General features: G+C 38.7%; 1 protein-coding gene across 1 annotated transcript in view; it reads right to left on the bottom strand.

Moving 5' to 3' along the window:
* LOC126475055 (DNA-directed RNA polymerase II subunit RPB2) overlaps window positions 1-11,560 on the bottom strand; it is an 88,499-nt gene extending 76,939 nt beyond the window's left edge. Inside the window, exons 1-4 of the mRNA XM_050102607.1 lie at window positions 11,431-11,560; window positions 11,111-11,331; window positions 1,866-2,070; window positions 1,383-1,510 (exon numbers count right to left, since the gene is read on the bottom strand). Coding sequence (XP_049958564.1) covers window positions 1,383-1,510; window positions 1,866-2,070; window positions 11,111-11,331; window positions 11,431-11,446 — 570 coding nt within the window. The 5' untranslated portion in view covers window positions 11,447-11,560. The remainder of the gene's footprint in view (window positions 1-1,382; window positions 1,511-1,865; window positions 2,071-11,110; window positions 11,332-11,430) is intronic.
* Window positions 11,561-20,199: the final 8,639 nt, after the last annotated feature.

The following is a 20,199-nucleotide window of genomic DNA, read 5'->3' on the forward strand; positions in this document are numbered from 1 at the left end:
TCATTAGCATACCAATTCTGGCCTTTATGGCCTTCGAACAAACTTTTTGATTGGCCCTTATATGTCTGAATAAAGGTATCAAGTATTGTTACAATAACTAAACAAGTACCTTACAAATGGAGATGTCAACCAAACCCAAGCAAACAGAGCAACAGCGTTCCATCTCAATAATGAAGAGGAAAACGCAGGAAGTTGCACAACATTTCATGCAGTATAAGTTTCCGATAACTATGTCCCCACATTTCAATGTATCAAATGGACACACTCATTTAAGCGACACTGCACACACCTATCAAAGAAGCTTGGCTCAACAGCAAATCTATTCCACAACATAGCCGGCAACAGATGGGAAGCAAATGCAAGTATGCTATGCAATGATGCACTTTCACTTGTGTACTCAGCTGCTAATTATTGTGGGTCTGGATGGGAAAATCACAAATGTACAACTCAGATAGATGTATGTCTTAATGAGATCATTACTGGCATTGTCAGAGCTACCTGCAGTCAGTGGCTGCCTGTTTAATCCAATACTGTTCTTTCAGATATCAAAAGAAAAGCTGGCAAGGTGAAAATGCTCAGATTCTCAATAACATAGAGCCATATAAGAATGCATTTCTTAGGAGTACTTTCCAGAATTTGCCAGCTTTACACCCAAAGTCATGCAAGCCACCTTGGGTCAATCTTCAAGTTACAGAATTCACCAAGATATGAAAACATGCTGGAATGAACATTCACCTGATGCAAAACTAACAATGAAGGTTGCAGAGTTTTTATCTTCCCTTTCACAAATGGCTGACAAATGCATCCCATATCAAACAAGGGAGAGATGGCTCATATCGAAGTGGTGTTATAGTGAAAGTGAAGTGTGTGACAGACGTAGGAAAACAAACAATAGGACATCTTTTAGAGAACTTCCCACTCCACACTTCTAAGTTGACTGCAAGACTTGCAAGAGGTGACACTGCAGTCTGGTTGCCAAAATATGAATTCCTTACAAATTTATGTTCTGTTATATCGTACATAACAGCAACAACACAAACTGAAATTTCTTGTTATAGATAGGGGTAGTGTAATTACAGCAATTTAGTGATGCCTCATCTTTCTTCAATAGATCCACCACCTGACACCAACTGCCATCTTACAGGCCCCTGCAAGTACACTTTGGGCAAATCTGTTTAAGTTACTGATGTCCAGGTTCTCTTTCCACGCTGATGTCCAAGTTCTCTTTCCACGCTGATGTCCAAGTTCTCTTTCCACGCTGATGTCCAAGTTCTCTTTCCATGCTCACTAGGGGACTGACAGCATGGCTTACTTTTTTACAGGAAAATATTTGCAATCAACAGCAAACTAAATTATTTCATCAAGTATAAAACAAATTTTACCTTCTCTGATCCGTTTATAATGAAGTATCCGCCAGGATCAAGAGGACATTCATTCAACTCAGTCAAGTCACGATCCGTGAGAGTGCTCAGCAAACAATAAGTTGAACGAAGCATTATCGGAATTTTTCCTGTAAACAATTGGCTCATTGTAATAAAAATCGACAGAAGAAAGCTTTGATCAGATAAAGAAATCACAGCAGTTATCAAACATTAGAAACTTAGCAACTATAAACAACATAAGGTTTATAGGTATTTAAAGTAATTACATGGCAAACCCTCACAATAAATAAAAATAAAATGGACCCCAAATACATATCACATTCAACCAGCTATATGGGTACATATTCAACCAGAGATTCAGTTTCACAACTGAAATATTGAAGTTTTCAGAACTTACTTTCCTGGTTTTAAATTTTGCATACATTAAACCAAAGTTGCCAATTCTGCAGTAACAATCTTACTATCAGAAATCTCCATACTAACCAATGAATGTTTTCTGATGCAGTGTCTCAACAGGTTCTTCTTTATGTTTTTCAACCCTCTTCAATATATCAACATAAAGTGGAGCAGAGTATGTCAAGTTACGTAGCCTTGCTTCATTGGGCATCATTGGTGAAGGGGCACCATCTTTCTCCCAGTGAGTTGGTTTTGACAAATATATTTGCTCAAATTTCAGCAAATACCTTGGCTGTTAAAAGAGACACATTTTTGACATGAAAATCTATAAACAAAAGTTGAATTACAGTATATATTGCAACGGTAATAATACAGACTACATTACCAGTCAAGAATGACTCCATCTTTATTTATGACCTATGGATATTCTTCAAATATAAAGTACAAATAATATGAATATGTGGATGTCAGAGACATACAGCATAAGCTAGAAAACAAGACAAACATAAAAAGCACAATTTATCTGCAACTGCAAAATATGACTTGGGTTGATTCAGAAAGAGGTGGAGGGGGAGGGGAAAGGTTAGTGTAAACTTACATCTTAAAGAGGTTTAAGACAAACCAAGTTAAGTACCAATGTCTAACTTAGAAGTTCATACCTTGCATATGCTAGTACAAATAAAATAACAAAGGTAACTTTTAGACAGAGAGAGACAGTAATGGTATGAAGTCAACTTTGGAATGTGAAGGGCATGCAAAAAGACCGCTTTTATTCCAATTTCAGATTTTGGAGCATTTAAGACCTGGACTGAGATTACAATGAGTGTAGTTCAGCAGTGTTTAGCACTATAACATGAGTGAGTGTGACGAAAATAGGTTAACATCCAATGTTAGCAGACGATTTCACTGTTGCCCCCACTCAACGTGACAGTCAAGACTTTCTTACTGAGAAACCTTGGTAGTGGCGTGACTAAACGTTTCGTGCCGTTGACGGCCGATGTGAATGCCGCCATTTGACATGCATTGCGGAATGTTTTGAAGTGATGCGACATGACATGATGGCAAGTCTGAATAGGCTTCAAGGATTTTCGGAAAGGAAGTTTTCACATTGACTATCTTCGGGCTAAGTTGATGCTGATTAAGTAGTAAGTGACACTGACATCGTCTGCTACAAGTAAGTTGTAACCTTATTCTCAGCTAACACAGATAGTTTGGCCTGGTCACACCACTCATACATGCTATAGTAACGGATTTCGTGTTATTATGGCATTTTAGTCTTAATTTTATTGATTATTTTGGTTTTATGAAACTCTGCATAGATCCCGTGAGGATTAGGATATTTTTATGAGGCCAGGTATAAGTATAGAGACCAAATAAATGCAAGCGACCGCTTATTTGGGTTTTATAATACACAGACAACTTTCTGCATAACTAAGAACATCAATAGATTAAATAATGTTCATTAAAATATTGTTTTTGTTGGAATTGTGTGAACAATATATTTCGTGTGAAATGGCGGCAAAGTGCATCATGTGGAACATAATAGACCTCTCTCTGAGTTTTATGTATGTAATTAAATGTTTCTTGGTTGTTGTGTTCAACGTATTTTACCTGGAAGTGCAAATATAGTTACTGGCACTAAATGTATTGTACTCACTATTACTTATTCAATTGTGTCGGCTCTAACAGTTTTTAATAGTGTAGAATCAGTTTTGTTGAAGGTAAAATGTAGAGAGACTTTTGGCAAAACCGATCACATCATTAAAGCATTTCACATGGCAGCATTCACAGAGGTCATCGAGAGAATGGAACAAGGACGTCACGTCAAGGTTTCTGAAACACCTTTGGGAACTCACCACACACGTATTTATCGCGAAAGAATACAAAAGGTTGCTTCAAATAATTATTTTATTTCTATCTCGGGAAACACTTCAAACAATAACTATATGAGAATCTTACTACGCCGACAGCGACAAAGATAATCCTTTTAAACTTCACAGAGAATACTGTTCACTTGTGGTGCCTTGTGTGCTTGATGCCATCACATGAGCCACCCCCCTTTTTTTTCTTTTTTTAAAGTCAACTGCTCCTGGAATATGAGGTAACTTGCACTTTACTTGTCAAACAACCTAATGTAAAAAGTGAGTGCAGGTGCAGGTTGCTCCCATCTGGTGTCAGGCTAGTTTATACCATGGGTGCAGCTTTCAGAGACTCCACTTTCATGTGCAAGTTCTAGGTACGTCAGTAGTCTGGTCCTGGTGAAATGTCGGCATAAGCAAACTTAAGCAATGGATTCAGAACATGTGTGCTCTGCTGCTACAACCACTTTGTTTTACAAGACATCTGGTTAAACAGATAATAACACCGCCCTCAGAAATTGTACTGTTTCTACAACTTTGACTACGGAAAAGTTTCAGATTGATAAGATCAGAATATGTTAGTGGAGTTGGAACCAGACTTTAATATAATCAAATAGATAAGTTACAGTATGCTTGTTATAAACACAGCAAAATACTGAGAACAAATTGTTTTACTATAAAGGAACAGAGCACTGATGAAACTCAGGTCCAGGTTTTACTGTAAACAAGAACATTAAAAACATTATTACATAGACTAAAGTAGGTCCAGACAAAAATCAAGGTTTGTTGTTCCTTTTACTCTTAAATTGACATTCTGACAGAGCTTTACATACCACATTTGGATACGTATGTACAGGATTTTTCCTTTTTCCTTTATGAAGCTGACAGACTAATATTTTTGTAATGCACATGAGACAAAAGCATTACTATTCTAGTAATAACTGCTCACAAATTATTTGTCCAATACATGAATTTTCACTTCACCAAACCACTTCCTGATCCAATTACGTCATGTGGTGTAATTTTGAAGTCCGGTATTGTCGCAGAGTCCATAATAATACACAGTCAAAATTTTTACAAGAAAATGAAACTGACAATGGGATTGAACATCTCAAAACTTTTAAACTGTGTCACTAAAAGCTCAGAAATCACTATTTATGCTACATTACTGTGTGCAGTATTCCACATGTCTGCTACTCATACTGCAAAACTCTTCCTTTAACACTATCCCTCTGACTGAAAGCCAACAATATTTACTTATCACTTTCCAACGCCTTTTCTAATATTCACAGCAGACCTTCTCATTAGAGTCCGAACTAGCATAACTATGAGAACCAGAACAGCTAAAACATAAAAATTATTTTATGTGTAATCTGGATGAAATGTGACTTTCTCGCAATCCTTGGAGCAGAAGCCCGCATTTAGTACATATACCTTCATCAATGTTTGGACTGGTGGCAATTTTGAAACAACTAAATTTCTTCCTTGTAATAAAATTTAAATTGTCACCCATGTATTAGGGTCATTCCATGTCAAGTCACCCAGGCCTTGACACCAACCATGTCAGATTTTGATGAAACTTGGTACAATTACTTCTTTTATCATCCTGAAAGCACTTGTAAAAATTTTTTGCTCTATTTCTTATAGTTTTTTTTATAAATTTTTAAAGTTTTTAGATTTGGCGTTGTTTCAGCAGTCGGAAATCGTAACTTAAACGTGTCCTCACAACTAAAAAAATTTGTGTGTTAAAGAATACTCAAGATACCAGTATGAAATTTTGGAATAAGTTTGTGTATTATATCTAAATGTTAAAGAAATTACCTTAAAGATATATTAAAATCTTCCAAATGAAAAAAAATTACAATTAGTTGTTGGGTTTTTTTTGTTTGTTTAGTTTTACAAAAACTGCAATATCTAGAGTCTCAGACCTGATAGAAAGCTCAAATTTGTTTTAAAATACTCTTAATTGTATAGGCTATTAGAGAAAAGAAAAATTATGTTGGCTTTTTAACCTGTTCAATAGTTATCTAATTTTTTAAATAATATTAATTATATTTTAAAAATAATAAGTACCAAGTGACAGACACCAAAAATAAGTTTTTGTCTTCTTGGAGTAACAATGTATGCTTGGATTTTGTTTTGTTATTCCTGTGTTTTGAAGTAAAAAATTATTACAGTGTTAAATAGTGCTTGGATAGTATTTTATTAGATTTACTCGAACTTTCAGTAAGTACTGTTACTTAGTTACAGAGATTCTTTTCCAATATCCTATAAAAGTAACCAGAACAGTAATCAGACCAAAAGTGAAATCACTATGTCAGATTTTCAAACCTGTAGCGTAGGGTTATTTAAAAAATCTGACTGTTTCCAAACAACCTACACACCTTCAAAAAAGTTACAACCGGTACCTGAATTGAGTGAGGAAGAAAAAAATTTGATCCACTTACGATCTGGAATTAATCTGCGTGAATTTAAGAATATATGTTCACACCACAGCTACTACTTTTTAAATGTTTTTGAAAAGTATCAAACAACATGTGTAGACCCACTAAAAAAAACACAAAAAGCCCATCAAAAGTCATTAAAGTGTAGGCTTGGATATTTCTAAACAATTACTGACAAAAAATAGTAGCATAAAACCTGGACAAAAGTTTTGCTCAACATGCCGTAACTTTTGTGAGGAAAAATTAAGAGTTGAAGTCAATGAAAGTGAAACAGATGATGAAGTCATGGTTGAATTAGAATCATTGGAATCCAGAAATGAATCCCTCGTACAAACAAACATTGCTCTTGATAATTTAGGTTTAACACCGATAAAACTTCATGGCTTGTCAGAACAAAGTAAAGGGCCTTATTTTAAAAGGAAGGTTAGTAGTATTGAAAAGACTGCAAAAAAGGCGGTTTCAAAAGCATTGAAATATGATGCACCAAGTTCTGATGATGACGAAGAAGATACAAGTGTCGTTGAGAAAGCAAAGGATTTTGATGTAATGATTTCTCTTATGAAAGAGAAGAAGTCATCTGTTGGAAGTCTAGAAAAATACAGATTCTGACCTTGGCTCCAGATTCTTGGAGTCGAAATAAAGTGATGAAAGAATTTAATGTAAGTGAGTACATGGTGCGACATGCTAGAAAGCTAAAATCTGAAAATGGTATTTTGGAAACTCCTGGTCCAAAAAAAGGTACAACTCTTTCTGAAAATACAGTAAGACTTGTAACAGATTTTTATGAAAAGGATGAAAGTTCCAGAGTGCTACCTGGAACAAAAGACAAAGTAAGTGTTCAAAAAAATGTGTACATGCAAAACAGACTCATTTTGTGTAACTTGAGAGAACTCTATTATTCTTTCAAATGGGATAATCCCGAGGTAGAAGTAGGATTTTCAAAATTTTGTTTCTTGAGACCTAAATGGTGTATCCTTGCTGGTGCTGCAGGCACACACACTGTATGTGTATGCAGTATCCACCAGAATGTTAAACTATTATTGGATGCTGTGAAAATTGAAGAATGTTATAAAGACCTAATTAAGATGCTTGTGTGCAACACGAAAACCAAAACTGCATGCTACATCATTGCGACAGCTGTCCTGCAAATACTGCACTAACTGAGTACTTATCTGAAAAACTAAGTGAAGATTATGATTTAGAAGAAGAAATTGTAATCAGTCAGTGGGTTAACACAGACAGGGCAGAAATGATCAAACAGTCTATCAGTGTTGAAGACTACATTTCTTTATTGGTTAGGTCATTGGAAAAGCTCACCCCGCACTCGTTTATAGCAAAATCCCAATCAGCAGCCTTTAAAAGATTGAAAGAAGACCCACCACCCAAAACAGCAATTATTGTGATGGATTTCAGTGAAAATTATTCCTTTGTTATACAAAATGAGATCCAAAGTTACCACTGGAATAGAGGTGGTTGTACTCTACACCCAGTTGGAATTTTCCTAGGATATGAGGAAAACTGTTTTTGGTTCCAACCACTGTTTTATTAGTGATGACCAAGAACATGACACTGGTTTTGTTAACTTTGTACAAAAAGAAATTACAAAGTGGCTGTCATTACATCATACTGACACTGACTCAGTTCACTACTTTACAGATGGTTGTGCTGGGCAGTACAAAAATAGAAACAGTTTTAAAAATTTGACTGAACACTTGAGAGACTTTAATTTGAAGGCCCAACACTCTTTTTTTGCAACAAGTCATGGGAAGTCAATTTGTGATGGCCTAGGAGGAACTATTAAAAGAATTTTAAGGAAAGCCAGTCTACAGCTTTCGGATGAAGAACAAATAATGACAGCAATCGATGTGTACAAGTTTCGTGAAAAAAATATTGAAAACATTCATTTTCACTTTATTGACAAAAAAGAAGCTGATTTGCTACAGTTAAAACTAGAAAAACGTTTCTTCAGCAACCTGAACCATTCCTGGAACAAGAAGTTTTCATAACTTCAAACCACTTCCAACAAACAACCTTGAAATTAGGACTACAGACAGTATAAAACCCTCCTTAGTCTTTTCTTTCCATTCTTCTTCTGATTGGGTTCGTGTTGAACCATCCATAAATAGCTATGTGGCTGTAAATTATGATGGTAACTGGTACTTTGGACAGGTAAAAACAATATTCAATGATGAAGAAGATGCAGAAATTCTATTTCTACATCCTTCAGGACCAGCTGCATCATTTTATTGGCATGAAAGAGAAGATTCTTGCATAGTGCCTTTGGAGCACAGAGTCTGTGTAGTAGACGCACCTCAATCAAGCAGCACTGGAAGAATGTATTACTTCAAAAAAGACTGTATCAAAAGAACTGAAAGCTCTTGGATGAAGTGGAAAAACAGTTTGAATCAGCATTAATGTTTATTAAGAAGACAAAATTACTCAAAAAATTCAATGTTTCAAGCAATCAGCTGGGTTATACGTAAGTGTTGTAAGAACACTATCTTTGTACATAATTCTAATGTAATCTACTATAGTTAATAAACATGTTAAAAAGCCATCATTTTTGTTTTATCAAGTAGCCTATATGTTTAAGAGTAAATTAAAAAAAATTGAGCATTCTATCAGGTCTGAGACTCTAGATATTGCAATTCTTATAAAACAAAACATCCGTTAAAAAAAGAAAAAAAATACATATATATTCATAGAAAATATTAATATATTTTAATAGTATCATTTTTATCTTCAAATATGTATAATAAATAAACTTGCTCCAAAAATTCATGATGTTATCTAAAAGAGTTTTTAAGATAAGCAATTTTAAAGTTTTGAATACAAATTAAATTTACCATTTCCGAAGGTTCGGAAAACGCAAAACATAAAAACTTTAAAAATTTATAAAAAAAACTATAAGAGATACAGCAAAAAAATTTGCAGGTGTTGTCAAGATGGTATTAGAACCATTTGATCCAAATTTCATGAAAATCTAAGGAGGTGGGTGTAAAATTTATTTTTTATTGGGTGATTTGATATGGAATGACCCATTATCTATGCCTCACAATATCAATTTTTACCCTTCATAAAAGTCACTACAAGGAGCAAGACCAAACTGAACCCATTACAACACACAACGCGAAATCCCTAAACGCACCACCAGAGGGTACAACAAACTGCAACATAATGACACCAACACTCACGCCACACTCACAAACCAAACTATGCGCCGTCATGATGTCACACACAACAGCCTTACGTCATGAGTCAAAGACGACAGGTGGGATCAGACGCCTCGGTCTACCCGAAAAGACTCCTGGCACTTAAATCTATACTCGATGTTAGCAAATTTATCTTCTTCAGAAACGCTTTCCTTGCTATTGACAGTCTACATTTTATATCCTCTGTTTCAACCATCAGTTATTTTGCTCCACAAACACCGAAACTTATTTACCACTTTAAGTGTCTCATTTCCTAATCTAATTCCTCTGCATCACCTGATTTAATTCGACTACATTCTATTATCCTCATTTTGCTTTTGTTGATGTTCGTCTTATATCCTCCTTTCAAGACACTGTCCATTCCACTCAATTGCTCTTCCAAGGCCTTTGCTGTCTGACAGAATTACAATGTCATCAGCAAACCTCAAAGTTTTTATTTCTTCTCCATGGATTTTAGTTCCTACTCTAAATTTTTCTTTTGTTTCCTTTACTGCTTAATCAATATATAGATTGAATAATGTCGGGGATAGGCTACAAACCCATCCCACTCCCTGCTCAACCACTGCTTCACTTTCATGTCCCTCAACTCATAACTGTCATCTGGTTTCTGTACAAATTGTAAATAGCCTTTCGTTCCCTGTAATTTATATATGCCACCTTCAGAATTTTAAAGAGTAGTCCAGTCAACATTGTCAAACGCTTTCTCTAAGTCTACAAATGCCAGAAATGTATGTTTGCCTTTCCTTACTCTATCTTCTAGGGTAGGGTCAGTACTGCCTCACATGTTCCAACATTTCTACAGAATGCAAACGGATCTTCCCCGTGGTCAGCTTCTATCAGTTTTTCCATTTGTCTGTAAAGAATTCGTGTTACTATTTTGCAGTCATGACTTATTAAACTTGTAGCTCGGTAACTTGCAAACCTGTCAACACCTGGCTTCTTTGAGATTGGAATTACTATATTCTCCTTGAAGTCTGAAGGTATTTCACCTGTCTCATACACCTTACTCACCAGATAGTAGAGTTTTATCATGGCTGGCTCTCCCAAGACTATCAGTAGTTCTAATGGAATGTCTACTCCCCGGGGCCTTGTTTCGACTTAGGCCTTTCAGTGCTCTGTCGAACTCTTCACGCAGTATCATATCTCCCATTTGATCTTCATCTACGTCCTCTTCCATCTCCATAATATTGCCCTGAAGTACATCGCCCTAGTATAGACCCTCAATATACTCCTCCCACCTTTCTGCTTTCCCTTTTTTGCTTAGTACTGGTTTTCCATCTGAGTGACACAAAGTCTCAGCAACGTGAACAGTTAAAATATCACCCTTTTCCTTTTATTACAAACTGGTGGAACTGTTTGGTCGCGACACTATTTGTGTAACGACTATTTCAAGTAAAGTAAAAACATACAACTTCCATTCGAGTTTCAATCTTGGCAAACTTAAGAATTATACCATGACTTCGTACGAATGTATCTTAGAAAAATGATGGGAGTAAAACCAATGATTATTAAACTAGGCTGATGTTTACTCTTCTGTCTGTGCGGATGTATCTAAATAAAAATAAAAGCTGCCTGTATCCAAAATTTTAACGGAACACACACACACACACACACACACACACACACACACACACACGATGGTTTACATCAACTGCAAAGAGAATTTTACAAGTGAAACACAGTCAACGTCGGTTAGTACCGTGTTCCAAATATATTGAAGACTGGTAATCTGTTCGTAATCAGCTCAGAGGCACTATTCAGTACGACAATACTGCAAGCTACAGCACTAAATGGCAAAGTGAAACTAAAAAACATACAGGATTCTCAATTTCTCCTGATGTATGCTGAGCTTCTGCCTGCAACTCGATTTGTGGTGAATCCTCTACGATACGTTGAACCGACATCTGGATAAATTCGTCGAATGAGTCCAACTGCTGTCGCACAAGACCCTTTTCATCAAAATACGCGTTGATAACAATCCAGCAGGCCTCCTGCCACAGTTCTGAGGAGATTTCCTCGCCATCGTCTTCATACTGATCTGTCATAACAATTGAATAAATATTAAACATGCTTGTTTGCAATAATAGTGACAACTAATAGAATAATCGGAACACTCATATAAAACATAACTACTTACCTTCGTCATCATACATCCTGTGTTGTTAATAAAACTAAATCACTTCAAATTACCAAGCACCTTCCACCAACAACTCCACAAAAAACAGTACGAACTACGAAGTACCACTGTCAGTCAAAGATAATGTTGAGTTCGCTTATACCAGTGATCTCGGTACAGGGCTCACTGGTCTATACAGGATACTGTGAAAGATGTCGCCAGAGAGAGGCTGTGTGTGATTTGGCTAGGCCGAGTCATACTAGATATCAACGGACAGTCACATCACGACACCGTAGCGTTCTAGGGTGTATCCACACTGGACGTTACGTCAGTTCGCCCAGCACCGATCGTTGAAAGTGAGGTTATGAATTACCACTGCGGTAAAAAAGTCGGAGTATTGTATCGGTATTGAGGAACTAACAACGATAAAGTTTATTAATGAACAAAGCAAAACTCATCACAGATGTCCTTGATCAACTTTGTGTGGTAAATTACTGAGGAGTGAAACAAGATTCCAAAACATCGACACTAATTTGCTAACGAAAATACGTACGTACAAACCCTGAAACAATATTTATATCGAAATAAATAGAACCTATTCATCCGATTCATTTTTGTTCATTTTATGTAACAAATCACGTCATAAACAATAGTATTTTCTCCTTAAATAGAGCTGACTTTTGTACATAGAAATTTATTTAATGAAAATCGCTCCATCACCTTATTTATAAGTGAAGCCAGATATCTGAAAACTAACATTTATTTAGGTTTTACAGTAACAAAACAGAGATGACACATACACTGTTAGTCAGATAGTTTTGTAGTGACCTATTTCTGACAATCGATCCCTACAAGTGTACAGTGCTTCATAAACATTCCGTGAAGTGTTAATTTGCGTGCAGTGATATAGTTATTCTTTGACTTAGCTTTAGTTAGTTATTCCGTGCTGTTCATGTCTACACAATTCATTCATGTGTGTAGTGTTCAGTTATTGCTAAATGTATGTGGGAATAAAGGAATTGTTTTCTCCAACACCCACATTTGGTGACACCCGACGAACTACGTAACATCCGCGTCGACTTCAGCGTTTAACGAAGTTCCGCAACGTTCCCGTTTGTAACTTCCGCGCCAGCCGCGTCGCGCTCGTTTCAGCACGATAACGATCGATTCGCCAGTCTCAATTCAACCTGAAGCCAGCAGTGCAATTAACAGGGTGACAATAAAACCTCCACCATTCTGGTTACATAATCCTCTGTTGTGGTTTGCCCAGTTAGAAAGCCAGTTCGTCCTCGCACAAATATCTGCGACCGAAACTATTTACAGCTATGTGGTTGCAGCACTTACAGAAGGTCTAGCAGCAGAAGTACAAGATATCCTATCCGCACCACCGGATACCGATCGTTATGCATCCATTAAAAACACATTAATAACGCGTTTGTCACAATCAGAGGCAAAACGACTAGAGAAGCTACTGCGCACTGAAGAACTCGAAGATCGCACTCCATCACTCTTACGACGTTTGCGCACACTGGCAAGTAACACTGTAACTGATGATGTGCTACGAAATATATGGTTGTCTCGGTTGCCGTCAGACACTCAAAAAATTCTCACGGTATGTGCAGGAGATTTAAACGCACTGGCACAAACGGCCGACGCGTTACCTGAAATGTATCCCACATCAAGTGTCTCAACATTAACGCCACAGCAAGAAAATTCGCCCACAGTGACGCTAGTCTCCCTACAATCACAACTGGCAGAGCTGACCACACAGGTAGCTGCATTACAAACAACGCACAACCGCCAACGGCCACGCCGCCGACGGTCACGAAGTAGCAGTCGATCACGATCACTACAGAACTTATGCTGGTACCACAAGACATTTGGTAATGATGCACGAAAGTGTACGCCACCTTGCAAGTGGAAACACGAGGCAGACACCGTAGCAACAGTGCAAACACTCGCCGACTTTTTGTGACAGGCCGCGAAACAAAACTACAGTTTCTCGTCGATACAGGCGCAGAAGTGTCCGTATATCCAGCAAACCGCCTATCACGCCGGAGCTGCGACGACTGTTATCTATACGCCGCCAATGACTCCAAAGTTAGAACATACGGTCGAGTAACATTATTCCTTAACTTGGGGCTACGCCGTGTGTTTGAATGGCAATTTACAGTGGCAGATATATCACAGCCTCTTATCGGAGCAGATTTTTTTGTCCTTCTACGACTTACTGCCAGATCTGCGACGTCAGCGACTAATAGATTTGACTACTAGTCTGCATACAACAGGAAAAGTCCGTTGTATCACACCACTAGAGGTACGCACAGTCACAGGCGACACACCATATATACGATTACTGAAAGGATACCCGGAGATCACACAGCAATCGCCTACTCTCCCACCAGTCAAGCATATAACCGTCCACCACATTTTGACCACGCCAGGGCCACCAACTCACGCTTGGCCTAGACGTTTAACGGCCGAAAAGTTAAAAGTGGTAAAGCAGGAATTTCGCAGCATGCTGTCACAAGGTATCTGCAGAGTTTCTAGTAGCAATTGGGCATCCCCAATTCACATCGTGCCTAAAAAGAAGAATGGATGGCGCTCCTGCGGTGACTCGCCAACTCAATGCAAGGACCATTCCAGACCGGTACCCAGTTCCACATATAGAAGACTTTTCTGCAAATGTTCACGGTAAGACTATATTTTCTACCATTGATCTAGTTCGAGCTTACTATCAGATCCCTATAGCTGCAGAAAACATTCCTAAAACAGCGGTGACAACACCATTCGGTCTATTTGAATTCACCCGAATGCCATTCGGACTATGTAATGCCGCCCAGACCTTCCAACGTTTTATGGATGAGGTTACAACAGATTTAGATTTTTGCTATGTGTATGTAGATGATTTATTGGTGATGTCTGCATCGGAAGAGGAGCACTTACAGCATTTCGCACAAGTGTTTGACTGCCTACGCACACATGGACTAGTAATTAATCCTTCCAAGTGTGTTTTTGGTGAGAAAGAGGTCCACTTTGTAGGATATTTGGTGAATGCACAGGGTATTCGACCGCCACACAGTAAAGTAGAGGCCATAAACAAATACCCCCGCCCTTTCACAGTCAGAGAATTACGACGATTCATTGGAGTAGTGAATTTCTACCAACGCTTCATTCGCAATCATGCACTGATAACTGCACCATTGAATGAACTACTTAAAGGCGCGCCTAAACCTAACCACTGTGTGCACTGGACTATCGAGGCGGACACCGCGTTTCACGCTATAAAAAAAGCTGTAGCAGAGGCCGCGCAATTAGCACACCCGGTCGCGCATGCTCCACTCGCTCTCATGGTTGATGCTTCGTCCACTGCCATTGGTGCCGTACTTCAGCAACAAATTGATCAGTTATGGCAGCCCATTGCATTTTATAGTCATTAGTTGTCACCATCTCAGCAACGTTGGGCAACTTATGACCGTAAGCTGTACGCAGCTTATGCGGCAGTAAAAAAATTCAGACACGCATTAGAAGGGCGACCGTCCACGATTTACACAGATCATAAACCGCTTACCTATGCCTTTAAGGTAAAGCCAGGGAAAGCATCGCCCAGGCAGCTGCGACACTTAGATTATATCAGCCAGTTCACGACCAGCATTGTGTATGTGGAAGGGAAGCTAAATGTTCCAGCTGATGCACTTTCTCGCATAGAAGCAGTGTCCACAGTACCAGATGACATCGCACAGGTGGAAGCAGTGACAAAGGCCATTGATTACGACGCCCTCGCGCATGTGCAACAATGTGATAGTGAGTTGCGTGATCTATTGCAACAAGAGAAAGGATTGAAGCTACAGCTCGTGACATTTCCTGAAGCAAGCATTGAGTTGTACTGTGACGTAGCAAGAGGAAAGATACGTCCATTTGTGCCACAGCAATTCAGAACACAGGCAATTGCATCAATGCACAATCTGTCACATCCAGGAGTAAGAGCCACACTCAGATTGGTCAAACAAAAATTTTTATGGCCATGTATGCTCACAGACTGTAAAACATTTGTGAAGCAATGCTTGGCGTGCTAGAGGAATAAAATCACACAGCATGTCAGGGCACCATTAGACACATTTCTTCCACCAAATCAGCGTTTTGACCATGTGCATGTTGACATCATCGGCCCACTCTCGACATCGGAAGGCTACAGTTATTGCCTCATGGTGATTGACAGATTTACTAGGTGGCCTGAGGCATTTCCAATGAAGGATATCACTGCAGAAACTATAGCTCAAACATTTTTTCGTGGTTGTATTGCCCGGTTTGGAGTTTCACTGAGAATTACAACTGATCAAGGACGACAATTTGAAGCCTACGTTTTCAAAGCATTGGCTACGTTATTAGGTACGAAACGCATACGCCCCACGGCATACCACCCCGCATCAAATGGCTTGGTTGAGCGTCTTCATCGACAGTTAAAGGCAGCACTGAGATGTCACGCAACACCGAATTGGACAGAGACATTACCTATCGTAATTTTGGGTCTACGAACGTCATTCAAAAGTGATGTGAAAGCAACAGTAGCAGAACTGCTGTATGGACAAACGTTACGCCTACCTGGAGAATTTCTGCATAGCATGGCAGATGATACAATCACAGCCTCAGAATTCGCCACAAGATTAAGAGAGCATATACGCCAATTGAGACCAACAATGCCCAGAAACCAGCTTGGAAGACACTCGTTCGTTTTTGCGGAGCTAGACAAGTGCACGCTTGTATTCTTATGCAATGATACTGTGCGTAAACCACTGCAGCCTCCATATGACGGACCATATCCGGTAGTCAGTATGGATACCAATACTTTCCGCATAATGATTAACGGTACACCCACCATAGTTGCAGTGGACCGTATCAAGCCTGCATTTCTGGACGCAACAGACACCACAGCTACTACTGAACACAAACCAGAGAAGACAGGAGAAGCTACAAGATGTGTTGCTGTACCCCATGAACACCACAACGCTCAGCGAACACGTCACTGCAACACCAAGACCGACGTCGAGGACTACTACACCACTCTCTGATAAAACCACTGACACACGTGATGCACCGCCCGGTTTCAAGAAAGAAGTAGTTACAAGAGCTGGATGGCGTGTGAAATTTAATCTGCGGTATCATTAGCATTAAAGGGGGGAGTCATGTAGTGACCTATTTCTGACAATCGATCCCTACAAGTGTACAGTGCTTCATATACATTCCGTGAAGTGTTAATTTGCGTGCAGTGATATAGTTATTCTTTGACTTAGCTTTAGTTAGTTATTCCGTGCTGTTCATGTCTACAGAATTCATTCATGTGTGTAGTGTTCAGTTATTGCTAAATGTATGTTGGAATAAAGGAATTGTTTTCTCCAACACCCACAGTTTCATCTTTCGAGAAAAATAATCCATGGGACATGAAACTAACTAAAGCCATTTTCACACACATAACTAATATTACGTTAAAGGTTATGGCTTCCTATAGTGAAATCCGTGAGCAACCGTTCACACAATGCCACAAATTCAACGTAGTTGCACAGCTTTCAATATGGTATCAACTGAAAACATAAAAGGGGCGGAGAGGGGGGGGGGGGGGAGAAATCAATGTTATAGTGCCTTTAGAGCTGTGACCAGAGTGAAATACAAGGAAGACGAAACACAAATGTTGGACCTTAAAACAGATTTCGCGCAGGGATAAATCAGGAGCCATAAACACATTTATAAAAGAACTAACACTCAAAGACAGTACTGCTGTCTGCTATGACAAACTGAAATAAATGATCGTATGGTACTGAAATCAGGGTAACCTCACCTGGAGAACTTCGGCTGCTGAGTTGCAAGTTTTTTCAGCTGATGCCACATTGGGCGACGTGCGTGCCGATGACGATTAAATGATGAAGAGGGCAACACAACACCCAGCCACGAGCGGAGGAAATCACCAACCTGGCCGGGAATCGAACCTGGACTCGCTGCGCCCCAGTGAGATGCACTGCCACTCAGTTAAGGAGGCGGACTATTGCAAACTAACCAACAGCTGGCGTGTGATTATTATCTGCAGACACCCACTCTTCCAAGATTTTAGAATGTTATTGTATTCATTGATGTAGCAATTCGAATAATTAATTTTTAGTTTAATATCTGTCACATCACACTCACGGACTATTCTCGCACATGATCCGCAATTTATACAGCGCCTGGTCTCACAAACATGAAGTCTATATGAATCGCTTTTTTGTTTACATATTATTTCTTTATTCATCCAAAAATCTTCCAAGATTGTCAGATACATCACTGGTTTGCAAGATTGTCAGATACATCACTGGTTTGCAAATATGACACACACACACACACACACACACATACACACACGCACACACACACAGCTACAGAAGGTGACAAAGTGTACCTGTCGATCTCTGTTTTAACACACACTGAAATCGACAGAAGTACAGCAGCAGTTACTCCATAGTAACTGCGCCAGAATGCTTGTGTATCGAAATACAGCCACCAGGAAGCAGTGGTGGAAAGGAAGTGGCACAACAAAGTACAACTAGGAGAACTTCTTGTGGCGCAATAAAAAGTTACGTCTCTTACGTTGTGCATGCAACTGCAGTATGCCAATAGCTGTGGCACAACTTTTGTTGCGTGTTTGAACGTGGCTTAACTAAGTGTAAATTCCAACTCTGTTTTGTCATTGTAAAGCTTAAATCATTTTTCATTGTCACATATCTGGCCTCATTTAGGGAAGAACACTCAATGGAAAGAATATCCAAGTCGTCAAGGAACTTTTGGCATTTGCCTTGAAAATAAAGCAAAATAACAAAAAAAAGATTTAAAGATAAAAAAATACGAAATCCAGTACTATAACATGAGTGAGTGTGACGAAAATAGCTTAACATCCAATGTTAGCAGACAATTTCACTGTTGCCTCCTATCAAAGTCACAGTCAAGACTTTCTTACTGAGAAACCTTGATAGTGGCGTGACTAAACGTTTCGTGTCGTTTACCGGCTATGTGAAGGTCGCCATTTGACATGCAATGCGGAATGTTTTAAAGTGATGTGACATGACATAATGGCAAGTCTGAATAGGCTTCAAGGATTTTAGGAAAGGAAGTTTTCATGTTGACAATCTTCGGACTAAGTTGATGCTGATGAAGTAGTAAGTGGCACTGACATCGTCTGCTACAAGTAAGTTGTAACCTTATTCTCAGCTAACACAGATAGTTGGCCTGGTCTTGCCACACTAGCATATCCTAGTAACGGATTTCGTGTTAGCATGGCATTTTAGTCTTAATTTTACTGATTATTTTGGTTTTATGAAACTCTGTGTAGATCCCGTGAGGATTAGGATACTTTTCTGAGGCCAGATATAAGTATAGAGACCAAATAAATGAAAGCAACAGCTTATTTAGGTTTTATAATACACAGACAACTTTCTGCATAGCTAAGAACATCAATAGATTAAATAATGTTCATTAAAATATTGTTTTCGTTGGAATTGTGTGAACAATACATTTCATGTGAAACGGCGGCAAAGTGCATCATGTGGAATATAATAGACCTCTCTCTGAGTTTTACGTATGTAATTAAATGTTCCTTGGTTGTTGTGTTCAACGTATTTTACCTGGAAGTGCAAATATAGTTACTGGCACAAAGTGTATTTTACTCGTTATTACTTATTCAATTGTGTCGACTCTAACAGTTTTTAATAGTGTAGAACCAGCTCTGTTGAAGGTAAAATTGTAGAGACATTTTTGACAAAACGGATCAGAACATTAAAGCATTTCACATGGCAGCATTCACAGAGGTCATCGAGAGAATGGAACAAGGACGTCACGTCAAGGTTTCTGAAACACCTTTGGGAACTCACCATATACGTAGTTATTGCGAAAGAATAGGAAAGGTTGCTTCAAATAATTATTTTATTTCTATCTCGCGAAACACTTCAAACAATAACTATATGAGAATCTTACTATGCCGAGAGCGGCAAAGATAATCCTTTTTAACTTCACAGAGAATATTGTTCACTTGTGGTGCCTTGTGTGCTTGATGCTGTCGCATGAGCCCCCCCCCCCCCTCTCTCTCTCTCTCTCTCTCTCTCTCTTTTTTTTTTTTTTTTTTTTTTTTTTTTTTTTTTTTTTTTTTTATTTTGAAGCCAGGCGCTCCTGCAGTATGAGGTAACTTGCACTTTACTTGCCAAACAACCTCATGTAAAAAGTGACTGCAGGTGCAGGTTGCTCCCGTCTGGTGTCAGGTTTGACATTTGTTGTCACCTATTCCATGGAACTGTCCATCAGCTTGTCTATTTTCTGTTGAGGAAGCGAAATGTCGGGATAAGTAAGTAGAGTATCCTCTTCCATGCATGCTGGTTTGATCCTCTCGATGGAAACTGTTTCTTGTTTTCCATCTTTGTGCGTTTTTGAATATGTGGCTTCCCTTTTCTATCACATTGTAAGGACGAGCATAGTGCGAGATAAATAGGTGACATACTTCATTGTCCTGAGGCCACAAATGATACATTGTTTCCAAGTCCTTGTGCATGTATAATGATAGTTATCATGTAGAGCTCTACAAGAGTCCTACGATGTCCACATGGAGATGTGAAAATTTGCCTGTGCGTTTTGGGAACTCAGCAATTGGTGCAAACACATACCTTCCATTCTTGTTTCACTGATATGTTGAACACATACATGCCCACACCCTACAATCTCTTTGCACCCTGGGCCGCATCACTTTGGCAGTGACCATCTTAACTGCACCTCGCACAT

The sequence above is a fragment of the Schistocerca serialis genome, chromosome 4 (assembly GCF_023864345.2).
Source record: "Schistocerca serialis cubense isolate TAMUIC-IGC-003099 chromosome 4, iqSchSeri2.2, whole genome shotgun sequence".
In the NCBI taxonomy this organism is placed as follows: Eukaryota; Metazoa; Arthropoda; class Insecta; order Orthoptera; family Acrididae; genus Schistocerca; species Schistocerca serialis.